General features: G+C 33.3%; 1 protein-coding gene across 1 annotated transcript in view; it reads right to left on the bottom strand.

The window, feature by feature from the left end:
• Window positions 1-3,899, bottom strand: part of LOC128657431 (extracellular calcium-sensing receptor-like) — a 47,419-nt gene extending 43,520 nt beyond the window's left edge. The window contains exon 1 of the mRNA XM_053711783.1: window positions 3,676-3,899. Coding sequence (XP_053567758.1) covers window positions 3,676-3,899 — 224 coding nt within the window. The remainder of the gene's footprint in view (window positions 1-3,675) is intronic.
• Window positions 3,900-12,694: the final 8,795 nt, after the last annotated feature.

The following is a 12,694-nucleotide window of genomic DNA, read 5'->3' as shown; positions in this document are numbered from 1 at the left end:
TTCGCTTCTTTGGTCTGAATAGACACAATAAGTGTAGCATTTTACAGAGGCCACGTCAGATTGATCGATACTAGGGAAAAGAACTCGATCTGATGACTTAAAGAGACGATAAACACAAAATAAATGCAAGACATATTTATTTATTCAAAGCAAATATTAGCCTAATAATAATATGGAAATGTATTTTTAAAATCTGTGTACACCGAGGCTATGAATCAATGTAAAAGAGAAATACAGATACATAAAACAGACTAAACAAAACCAATTAATACAGGAGGAAGATGGATTTTAATGTCATATTCTTGTAAAATAATTCAGGTAAATAATACATCAATAAATAACCAGTTATACATTGACCCCAAGATATCTTCACTCTGTAACATGTTAAAGACAAAGGGTATAACTACTGTGGTCTCAGAGGTCCCAAATGAGACTGGAGCCACACCTCTATGTGTCACATTAGGCCATGCAATCAGTATTGGCATCACCTCACTTGCATCCTATCTGGCCCCTCTGATTGTAAACCAGGTTTACAGTTTAAGAAAAGTGTATGAATTAGCCGTTACAATATAGTGGCAGGGTTTCCAAGATGGCTGCCACAGAGTTTCTATACAGAAAAACATGCAGCCATATTTGTACAGGAAAGCTGGGCATATCATCTAGCACAGACTATTCAAATGGAAGGATGACTGTCATTCATAAAGAAGCAGCTACTCTTTTTCCAATTTGGCTGCCAGCTCAAGGTCTACTGATTACAAATAGCCAGAAAGAGTGCCTATGAAATGGGGGGCCAGCCACAGCTTTTGCCCTGAGGCTTAGCAATATCTAGATATTCCCCTGCTTAAAAGAAAACAAAATATAAGCTATCTCAGTATTACATAATTGTAGCAAACCAGTAAAATGTATAAAATACTTTAGATCCCAATAGTTACATCTGTTACTATGTGTTGGATCCTTGTAAAAATCATGTGATCAAAAGCAGAGTAGTAATTGTATAGTTGTTTTATACAGTTTTACATTAACAAACAAACAAGCAAAAACTTCCTCTCCTAATGATAGTCTCTTAGCATTAAACACATTATATTATGCATATGATACAACACATTAAAAATATGGAAATATTTTGCATTAAAAAGTTAATGTTAAAGCTGTTTGCTATGATTTCGAAACAGGAAGTGTATGTTTGTGCACAAATACATTACTAAAAAAAATTGTTTTCCGTGTAACTTGATAGACAAATACTGTGTACTGTTTTAAACACATTTATTATGACAGTAATACATTTTTAAAATCCTATCTTTTATAACCACAAATAAATAATATATTAATCCCCTTTTAAAATGTAATGTTTACTTTGTTGAATATCTATTGATATCACTAAAAGATGTGTAGAATGAATTATAATAAAAGTTATTAATAAATTGCTATTGAGCCTTAAAACACTTTTAACAGTATTTTTTTAAAATTAAGAATATTTTAGAGATTTTAACAAATTTCCCTTAAAAAACAATATCTAAATAAATGATTATATCAAGAGAATTTGCAACCTATAATATTTTCACTAGTCTATAACCCAAAGTTTTAACAAAAAAGATTGCATTTTTTTCTGTAATGTATATTTGTTCTTTACTCGTAAAAAAAAAAAAGCAAACTTTTCTTTTTTCAAGGTTTTACTATTCAGTTGGAGTTTCATTTTACACCTTTTGGCCGATTTATCATGGCCCAAACAAGGCCAAATACCCCTGGCCTGAATGGGGCCAAATACCCCTGTTTCCGCTTGAGCCTTTAGGCTCACCGGAAACAGGCGTTAAGAAGCAGCGGTCTTAAGACCGCTGCTCCTTAACTCGTCCGCTGCTTCTGTGGCTGTGGACATCAGTCCGCCTGATCCTATACAATCGGGTTGATTGACACTCCCTGCTAGCGGCCGATTGGCCGTGAATCTGCAGGGGGGTGGCATTGCACAAGCAGTTCACCAGAACTGCTTGTGCAATGTTAATCAGCGGATCATGTTCGCCAGACATCGATAAATGGTCCCCCTTGTCTTTTGTGGAGAATGGACTACAAATTGTGTGTCATATCTGATGTTATTTTGATGAATATGTGAAAATATATTTTCAGGGACATTTAAAAAGGAAGGAAATAATAAGACCCTGTTTTTGTAATCATTAACAGAAAAGCATACTATTATATTAGTTATACTAAAAGCAAATGTTATTTATTGTAAAAATAAAACTGAAAATCATAGGTTCATGAAAGGAATGTTTTTATAGAATTTATTTTTATTTTCTGACCCTTTGGGTAGTTCTCTTAGTTTTTTGACAATTTTGGATATTAAGGGCTAGATTACAAGTGGTGCGCTAGAAGTAAACTTTTTGCGTGCGTCAGGTTGTGCTGGTTTTATGTGTTGAAAGTAAAAAGTTATTATGCTTGCGCAAACCCGATACTCACAAGCAAGTTACTACCAGCCCAATAAGACTGTCATGCAAAAGATAACCTCTTCCTCCATAGATGTCAATGTAGAAAAAGATGGACCCAAACTCTTATTCTCATATGCACTAAAACAACATGAAAATATGAATATTTCACATTCCAATGTTCTGCACATAGCAGAATATGCTCCATGTATTCATAAAAACATATTTCTATATAGATCTGATGGTATTTTGGTACAATATATATTTTTTACCTATATATATATAATGTCATGGATAGGATAGCACAATCATACTTTAAATAATGCCACGGTGCACTGCTAATATCATAACTATACTCTCCAAAAAGCAGGCAGCTCACTGGTCTTTGCAATAAAACTCGAATTTATTATATCAGATTAAAAAACAAACGTTTCGGCACTGCATTGTGCCTTTGTCAATGTTATACAACAACAAGTACAAGGACAGAGTGCACCCAGGATCAGTCCACTGCTGATCCTGGGTGCTTGGGTGCACTCTGTCCTTGTACTTGTTGTTGTATAACATTGACAAAGGCACAATGCAGTGCCGAAACGTTTGTTTTTTAATCTGATATAATAAATTCGAGTTTTATTGCAAAGACCAGTGAGCTGCCTGCTTTTTGGAGAGTATATATATATGTATATATATATATATATATATATATATACTTATTTTTATTTATATATATATATATATATATATATATATATATATATATATATATATATATATATATATATATATATATATACATGATTATATATCGGTTTACATATACACATACATATACATCTTTAAACATGTAAAGTATGTATCTCAATGTTAAAGTCCTTTGCCTGAGATCTCCTATCTTTGAGCCTTTATAACTTTGTGTGCTATATTTTTTAAAATAATTTCTTTTAGACAGTGTTATTATGAGTGTAACTGTAGTTTGTAATGTATTTTTCATGTGTTTTGTGCAACTTCTTAATTTTGCAAAACATTTAACCACAGTTCTGAGATCGTGGTAATGATTCTAGCTTAAATCAAGACAGCGCTTACGCAATTGTGCTCAACTTGTAATATGAGCGCAATTTAACCTGCACGCAAACTATTGTGAATATCAAAGCACAAACGTTTGCGCAACACTTTTAATCTAGCCCTTAATAATTCGATCAAGAACTACATAATGTATTTGCTCACTATGTTTTAATTTAATTAATAAAATAATTTTGATACTTACCCAACACATTTAAATGTACCTGGATGTTTTCTGAAAGATAGGTCTAGAGGAACATCCATATTATGCATAGAAAATATTCCTCCAAGTTCCACATCCCCCTTCCTAATTATACTTGGCAGGTCATATTGCCCATCTAGGGTGCAGGATGGGTAGTATTTTATTTCGGCTACAATCCTTATTAAAAACAGAAATCTCCATCCTAGCAGTAGCTGTTTTAAGTACATGCTGAAACGAAATGCCTATCATAATTTTAATATATGCCTTTTTATGCAAAATCCCTTAGGTTTAAATTTCACGCCCAGGATAGCTTTTCTTTTCCTTTGAACGCAGCTAATGAGCTGAATCACACTCCCTGTGGATGTTTCAAGATTTAACTTGGACATAAGATTGCAGGTGTGTTTTTTTATGACTTTTTTTTTTATTATATTAGAATAAGTGATTCTCTTGTTATTTGTTTTAAAAACAAAATTTCATTCCCTGGATATATATTTTTTTCCATTTGACAGTAGATAATTTGCTGAAGCTCAGTCAATGTAGATCTTTCAAAATCTAAGTTAGACATAGCATAGCAGGTGCATTTTTTTAAACAGATGATTTTGTCATATTCCTTGTATAAGTTATTATTTTGTTATTTTACTGTGGAGCTCTGTACTAAGAACAATATTGTTAGTATATGTAGTTTATATATTTATAACAGTCACAACCATAGCTGACTATAAAAAGAAAAAGTGTATAATATCACAATAACAATAGCATAACAAAAATTAATGTAAAAAGAAATAATAAAGTCATTCAGAGGATATGTCCCATATGTTTATAAATGTATATATATATACAAATAAATATATATATATATATATATATATATAAATTCATACATACAGTATATATATATATACATATTCATACATACTATATATATATATATATATATATATATGTATATATATATATATATATATATATATATATATATATATATATATATATATATATATATATATATATATATATATATATATATATATGGAGAGTGAGGGGTTTAGAGAAAAGCGCCTCTATAGGAATCTATTCCCACATTCCCTGTATAGGTTAATATACAAACAAAGTTGTTTAGTATAGAAAATATACAAGATTGGAATTTGTACTGTATAGAATTCCAACTAATAATACAATGTTATAATTTATAGTAATCACTAATTGTAGTTAGTACACTCAATTGTGTGTGTTTGCATATGTTCCATATAAATCACAATAACAAGGAAGTCCAGCCACAAATTAGATGTGGAAGAATAAATGTTGCAAATGCAATAAAGCTTAACACACTCTATCCAGTAGGTATTACACTTACTAGAACAAACCTCAATCGTATGAGGTAAGTTGCCGCCTCTTGTAAGTGAAAAACTTCAGGATTCCAGTAGTGTGGGTAGATATTTGGCCGTCTGTGTCTTGCCTTCTCCTCTCAGAGTATGGGTTCTGTATGCTGTATCTTTTCCTTCTCCACTCAGAGTATGGATTCTGTATTCTGTGTCTTTGCCTTCTCCTCTCAGAGTATGGGTTCTGTGTTCTGTATCTTTGCCTTCTCCTCTCAGAGTATGGGTTCTGTATACTGGTGATGGAATTTCTCCAAGTTCCCCGCAGTATTTATATGGAAATAAAGGCAGAAGAGAAAAACATAGTGTAAAATCGTTTTTATTTAGATAAAAAGTAATATAAAAAGACAAGTGGCCACTCACATGTTCAATCCTCAAACATATGAGGTATGTAAAAGACACTCAGTATTAACCTGTGTTGCTCCACTTAAAGGATCTGGTGTGCAAGTGTTTTTCCTTTCAATTTCGCGGAAAATATCTTACAGAGATGTTTTAAAACCACAGATCCAGTGGTGTCCGTTTTTTTAGACTCAGGTAATACAGCATAGTAAAAGCAATAATATATGCAAAGTCAAGATGGTAAACTCATGGAGTCAGAATTGACTCCCAAAACAAACAAACAAAGTCTTGTAGTGAAATTCCCTAAGGATCCTTCGTTAATACATGCCAATGTCTTTTGAGGACCTTTTCTATTTCCCTGGCCCCAGTATTGTACGTGGTTATAAAGGTGACTCCTGGATTGAAGTTTTTGTTATTTCTATTCTTGTTATTACATAAAATTTTATTCCGATCCATCTTTTCCACCTTGGTGTATGCTGCTATTAGATCTTTCTCCTTATAACCTTTATGTAATAGTTTTGCTGTGAGACTAGTAGATTCTTCCTTGAAATCACTATTTTTTGAGCAATTTCTTTTTAGTCTCTGATACTGTCCAAATGGTATATTGTTAATCCATTTGGGATGGTGACCACTCTTGGCATTAAGATAGCCATTGCTATCTGTTGGTTTCTTGTACAGTTTACTTAGAATTACGTTATTTTCTGAGAATAAAATTAAATCAAGAAATTCTATCTCCTCTCTGTTGCTTTTGTCTGTAAATGTAAGGTTAAAATCATTACGATTAATGTATGTCACAAAATCTTTTAGTTCCATGTCATCCCCACTCCATATGACAATAATGTCATCTATGAAGCGGGCCCATGTCACTATTTTTGAAATGTATGGATTGTTGTTCCAAATAAACGTCTCCTCCCAGAGACCCATGTACAGATTGGTGTAGCTTGGGGCAAATTTAGTCCCCATCGCTGTACCGCCAATCTGTACATAGTAATCCTCATTAAATTTAAAATAATTTCTTTCAAGAATGAATTTGATTGATTCTTTGATAAATTCTTTCTTCTTTTCATCTAGATCTGTTATTTTATTTAACCAGTATTTTATCGCCTCTATCCCTTTATTGTGGGGTATGTTTGTGTATAGGGTGCTTACATCTAATGTGAGCCATTTGTAATTATTCTTCCATTCCACTTTACTCAGTTGCTCTATAATATGTGGTGTATCCCTGATGTATGCTTTTAAAGTTGGAACCAAAGGTTGTAGGTATGAGTCTACATATTCAGAAAGTTTTGTTGTTAAAGAACCTATTCCTGAAATTATTGGTCTGCCGGGTGGGTTTTGCTGATCTTTATGAATCTTTGGCAGGTGATAGAAAGTGGCTGTTTTAGGTGTTTCTTGGGTTAGAAATTTCATCTCTTGATTATTGAGTACACCTTCAGTTTTTGCTGTATCTAAATGACTATTGTAGTTTCTTAGAAAACATTGGTGTGGGATCATTTTGTATCTTTTTATAAGTATTTTCATCCTTAAGTAGTCTTTCTGCTTCCTTGATATATGTTTCTCTGTCCTGTATAACAATACTGCCACCTTTATCTGCTTCCCTAATTGTAATTTCAGTGTTATTTTTAAGTTGATTTAAGATGTTTCTTTCTTTTTTGGTTAAATTATCATATTTAATCTTATGTTGATTACACATTTTGTTTAAGTCAATATGGTAGCCTTTGGATTGGGTTGGGAAGAACGTAGATGGAGGTTTAAAGCTGGTATGGGGACTGAATTTAACTATATTGGAGTCTTTTATTGTATATCCCTGTTGTGCTCCTACCCTTTCTCCTTCTAGGAATAGTTCTTCTAAATTAATTAGAGTTTCTAAATCCTGATCGTCTAGATTTTTTACATTTATGTTCTCCATATTTTTGATTCGATCTCTTTTTATTTTCTCGAAGTGTCTATGTAGGGTTAGTTTCCTCATAAACTTATGTGTATCAATGAATAATTCAAAGGCATTTGGTCCTTTTTTGGGTGCAAAACTAAGACCTTTTAGAAGTACATCATTTTCAATCTTTGTCAGTGTTTTTGTAGAAAGATTAAATATTTTTATACAGTTTTCTTCTTCTACTACATTTTTGTTGATCTTGACCCTTTTTGTTTTTTTGAGTTGGACCACTCGTCCTTCTCTGCAGCCCCTTCTTCTTCTCCCCTTCCTCTTTTTTTGGGGTTTGTTTTCTGCCTCCAGAATGGGGTTGGTGGGGTTTCTATTTGTAACTGGGGGTCTTTCTGTAATTGGTGATTTCAAGGAAGAATCTACTAGTCTCACAGCAAAACTATTACATAAAGGTTATAAGGAGAAAGATCTAATAGCAGCATACACCAAGGTGGAAAAGATGGATAGGAATAAAATGTTATGTAATAACAAGAATAGAAATAACAAAAACTTCAATCCAGGAGTCATCTTTATAACCACGTACAATACTGGGGCCAGGGAAATAGAAAAGATCCTCAAAAGACATTGGCATGTATTAACGAAGGATCCTTAGGGAATTTCACTACAAGACTTTGTTTGTTTGTTTTGGGAGTCAATTCTGACTCCATGAGTTTACCATCTTGACTTTGCATATATTATTGCTTTTACTATGCTGTATTACCTGAGTCTAAAAAAACGGACACCACTGGATCTGTGGTTTTAAAACATCTCTGTAAGATATTTTCCGCGAAATTGAAAGGAAAAACACTTGCACACCAGATCCTTTAAGTGGAGCAACACAGGTTAATACTGAGTGTCTTTTACATACCTCATATGTTTGAGGATTGAACATGTGAGTGGCCACTTGTCTTTTTATATTACTTTTTATCTAAATAAAAACGATTTTACACTATGTTTTTCTCTTCTGCCTTTATTTCCATATAAATACTGCGGGGAACTTGGAGAAATTCCATCACCAGTATACAGAACCCATACTCGGAGAAGAGAAGGCAAAGATACAGAACACAGAACCCATACTCTGAGAGGAGAAGGCAAAGACACAGAATACAGAATCCATACTCTGAGAGGAGAAGGAAAAGATACAGCATACAGAACCCATACTCTGAGAGGAGAAGGCAAGACACAGACGGCCAAATATCTACCCACACTACTGGAATCCTGAAGTTTTTCACTTACAAGAGGCGGCAACTTACCTCATACGATTGAGGTTTGTTCTAGTAAGTGTAATACCTACTGGATAGAGTGTGTTAAGCTTTATTGCATTTGCAACATTTATTCTTCCACATCTAATTTGTGGCTGGACTTCCTTGTTATTGTGATTTATATGGAACATATGCAAACACACACAATTGAGTGTACTAACTACAATTAGTGATTACTATAAATTATAACATTGTATTATTAGTTGGAATTCTATACAGTACAAATTCCAATCTTGTATATTTTCTATACTAAACAACTTTGTTTGTATATTAACCTATACAGGGAATGTGGGAATAGATTCCTATAGAGGCGCTTTTCTCTAAACCCCTCACTCTCCATTTCTGCCACTGGAGGGATATCCTAGGACATCCCCCCTTTCTTTGAGATATACGGCTGCCACTACTGAATCCCCTACCTACCCTGCAACCTAAGCCACTTCCTGCGCTAACTAAGTTTTGTAGGGACTTACCCCCTACAATATACCCCCCACTTTTTATATATATATATATATATATATATATATATATATATATATATATATATATATATATATATATATATATATATATATATACTGTATACATATACATATTTAGAAGGTATTTAGGAAAGCTTCAATGATGTTGCTGACCTCAGAAACAAAAAGGAGAATAGATGGTGCAATATTGTAGGGAGATATCAATAATATTAGCATCCAGGCTGATAAAGGCTCTACTGGGTTGGAATCATCTCAAAAAATTTCTTGAACCTCAAAATAAGAAAAGATAATGGTGCAACATTAAAAGAGACATTAAACACTAAATACATTTTAAGCCAGATCACGAGTGGAGCACTAACATTTGCGCACAAGCGATAATAGGTTTATCACTCATATTAGAAGTTGAAAGTAAACGCGATTGCTTGAGCTCAATTCAAGTTAACGCTCGTCGGGTTAGCACATACTCAGAGCTCCCGTTAAAGGGACAGTCTACTCTAGAATTAGTATTGTTTAAAAGGATAGCTAATCCCTTTATTACCCATTCCCCAGTTTTGCATAACCAACATGATTATATTAATGCACTTTTTACCTCTGTGATTACCTTGTTTCTAAGGGGCCTATTTATCAAGCTCTGTATGGAGCTTGATGCCCCTTGTTTCCGGCGAGTCTTCAGGCTCGTTGGAAACAGAAGTTATGAAGCAGCGATCTAAAGACCGCTGGTCCATAACTTGTCCGCCTGCTCTGAGGCCGCGGACAGAAATCAACCCGATATAATACGATTGGGTTGGTTGACACCCCCGCTAGCGGCCGCAAATCAGCAGTGGGCAGCATTGCACCAGCAGTTCACAAGAACTGGTGGTCCAATGATAAATGCCGACAGCATATGCTGTCGGCATTTATCGATGTGTGGTGGACATGATGCGCTGATAAATATGCCCCTAAGCCTCTGCAGACTTCCCCCTTATCTTAGTGTTTTGACAGATTTGCATTTTAGCCAATCAGTGCTGACTCTGATGGTATTTTGGTGTATTTTATTTTATATATGCATGATTATTGATAACAGTATATATATATATACAGATATAAATAGGGATATCTATTTAAAATACTTAGCACATTTTCTGCTATGTGCAAAACATTGGCATGTGAAATATTTACACTAAATACATAGTTAAAACCTTTACTTCTAGTGCAGTTAACACTCGAGCGGGAGCGTTAAATAGCGCTTCACTCGTAGTCTGGCCCTTTATAGGCAAAGTATTGAGGTTATTCCCCACCTCTCTAGTCATGGGTGCTGCTATGTTGAAATTTTTTTTTCACTACCTTCCAGTGCTGACCTGTTTGCACACGTGCAACAACTCTCAATCAGATACCTGCAGTGTAACCTAGTTTCTATAATGGCCATGATTAAAAGGAGGTGCATTATTTTGATTTGTCATATGTTTATATTGTTTTATACACACTGAGCTAGATTATAAGTGGAGTGCTAAATTATTGTGCTCCTGCAATTGGCCAAATTGGCCCGTTTGCGGGAGTGCGATAATTAACTAGCCATTTAAAGTGGCTGGTTATTGCTACCACGAGCCCATGGTAGCAATTAGTGCTCTGAAAATTAACTAGAGATTAGATCTATGGTTAATTTTCTAAAAGTTCCCCAAATGCCCTCAAAATAGAGGGCATTATAGTTTTTTACTAAAAAAAACCGGCAGTAGGCAGTTTTGGGGCTTTAACTTTGGTGGGAGTGGGGTGTTAAGAAAAAACGGCACTGAAAAGTGCCTTTACATTGCGGTCTATAGGAACTGTGTGTTCCTTAGACTGCAATATAAATATATATGTATAGGCTTATATACATATATATTTATGTGTTAATATGGGTATATACGTACACATATAAACACATAAATATATATTTATATATTCATGCACATATATATTAAAAAATGCTGCCCATCGCTGCACTACTTACCTCTTTCAATGCCTAAAAAACCTATGGAAACGCGCTCTTGTGAGCACAATGCTTCCTAGAAATGCAAATCTGAGCTCGCATTCGCATTGCGATTAACTTGTAATACCAGTGCACATTATAATGCGCTGGTATTACAAAGTGGGGCACTAATATTGCTTGCATGCAAGCGATATTTTGTGCTCCACTTGTAATCTGGTCCACTTTGTTTTTCTGTAGAGATATTTAGCCATAAGACTAAACTTTGTTTGAGAGAGTGTTGCTTTCTTCCATATTATTATTTTTTTTTTTCTTCTTCAATATAATTATATGCATATGCGATTGTACAAAATTGTATTTAGAGTATGCCATATGTCTATACTGTTTTGACTTGCGTGCTAACCCGACGAATGCAAAAAGCCAAAGTTAGAATATCACTTGCGTGTTCACATATTCCCCAAACCCGATCGCGTATGAAAATACAAATATTTCACATTCCAATGTTCTTCACATAGAAGAAACTGTTCTATTTATTCCTAAATAAATATTTCTATATATATATTTGATGTTTTTTTATACAATATATATTTATACTTAGATATATATATATATATTTTTATATATATATATATATATATATAGATGATTATAAATAGGTATAGATATATACAGCTATATATAGGAATATTTCTTTATAAATACATAGAACATATTATATTATGCTATGTGCAGAACATTGGAATGTGGAATATTTACAGTATATACTATAACACTTTATTAAATATAATTTTTTTTTAGGTTTTCATCTATTTTTCTGCAATGGGCTCCAATGCAATTGTATATATGACTACATATTTGTACATAAGTATCTATGTGTCTATAAATACATATATGCACATATAAATAACTACATATGTTCACATTTATATATATATATATATATATATATATATATATATATATATATATATACATACTGTATATATATATATATACATATATATATATATATATATACTGTATATATACATATACATACATATACATCTTTAGACATATACGTATATTTTGTAAATTCTTGCACATGCTCAGTAGGAGCTGGTGACTCAAAAAGTGTAAATATAAAAAGACTGTGAACATGTTGTTAATGGAAGTAAATTGGAAAGTTGTTTAAAAATGTGTGTTCTATCCGAATTATGAAAGTTTAATTTTGACTTGAGTGTCCCTTTAAATGAGTTTCTATTTTATCAATTTTTATGGATGAAAACTATATTAAATCTGAGTTCAGAAAGGGAGCCCTGTTCCTAAGTAATGGGGAAGCCCAAGAGAGTGAATGAAGAGTAGGGGGAAAAAAAGGAAGTCACATCCTCAAGGCCCCAATAGCAAAAATTACAATATGATTCCAGGGTGTTTTTTATGCAACCTAAAAGATTAGGTGGTTTCAGCTGATATCTCCCCTGTTGCTGCTAAATAACACATATTTCCCTATTAATCTAATGCACAGAACAGTTCTAAGGATGTAAGTCCAGTTGTGCCAAATATTACATTAATTGTGGTCAACAGCTAATTTCATAACTAAAAGTAAATAGATGCATATGTGGCTAGTGGCCAAAGGCAATGTATATAGCCCCTTGATAAAAAAGGTCAGTTTGTGGGAGTGCTGGAGGTTTGGTGCAAACAGATGCCACCGGGCAAATATTTAA

Source organism: Bombina bombina, chromosome 4 (assembly GCF_027579735.1).
Source record: "Bombina bombina isolate aBomBom1 chromosome 4, aBomBom1.pri, whole genome shotgun sequence".
In the NCBI taxonomy this organism is placed as follows: domain Eukaryota; kingdom Metazoa; phylum Chordata; class Amphibia; order Anura; family Bombinatoridae; genus Bombina; species Bombina bombina.
The sequence above is the reverse complement of the archived record's forward strand: the minus strand, read 5'-3'. Positions and strand labels throughout refer to the sequence as shown.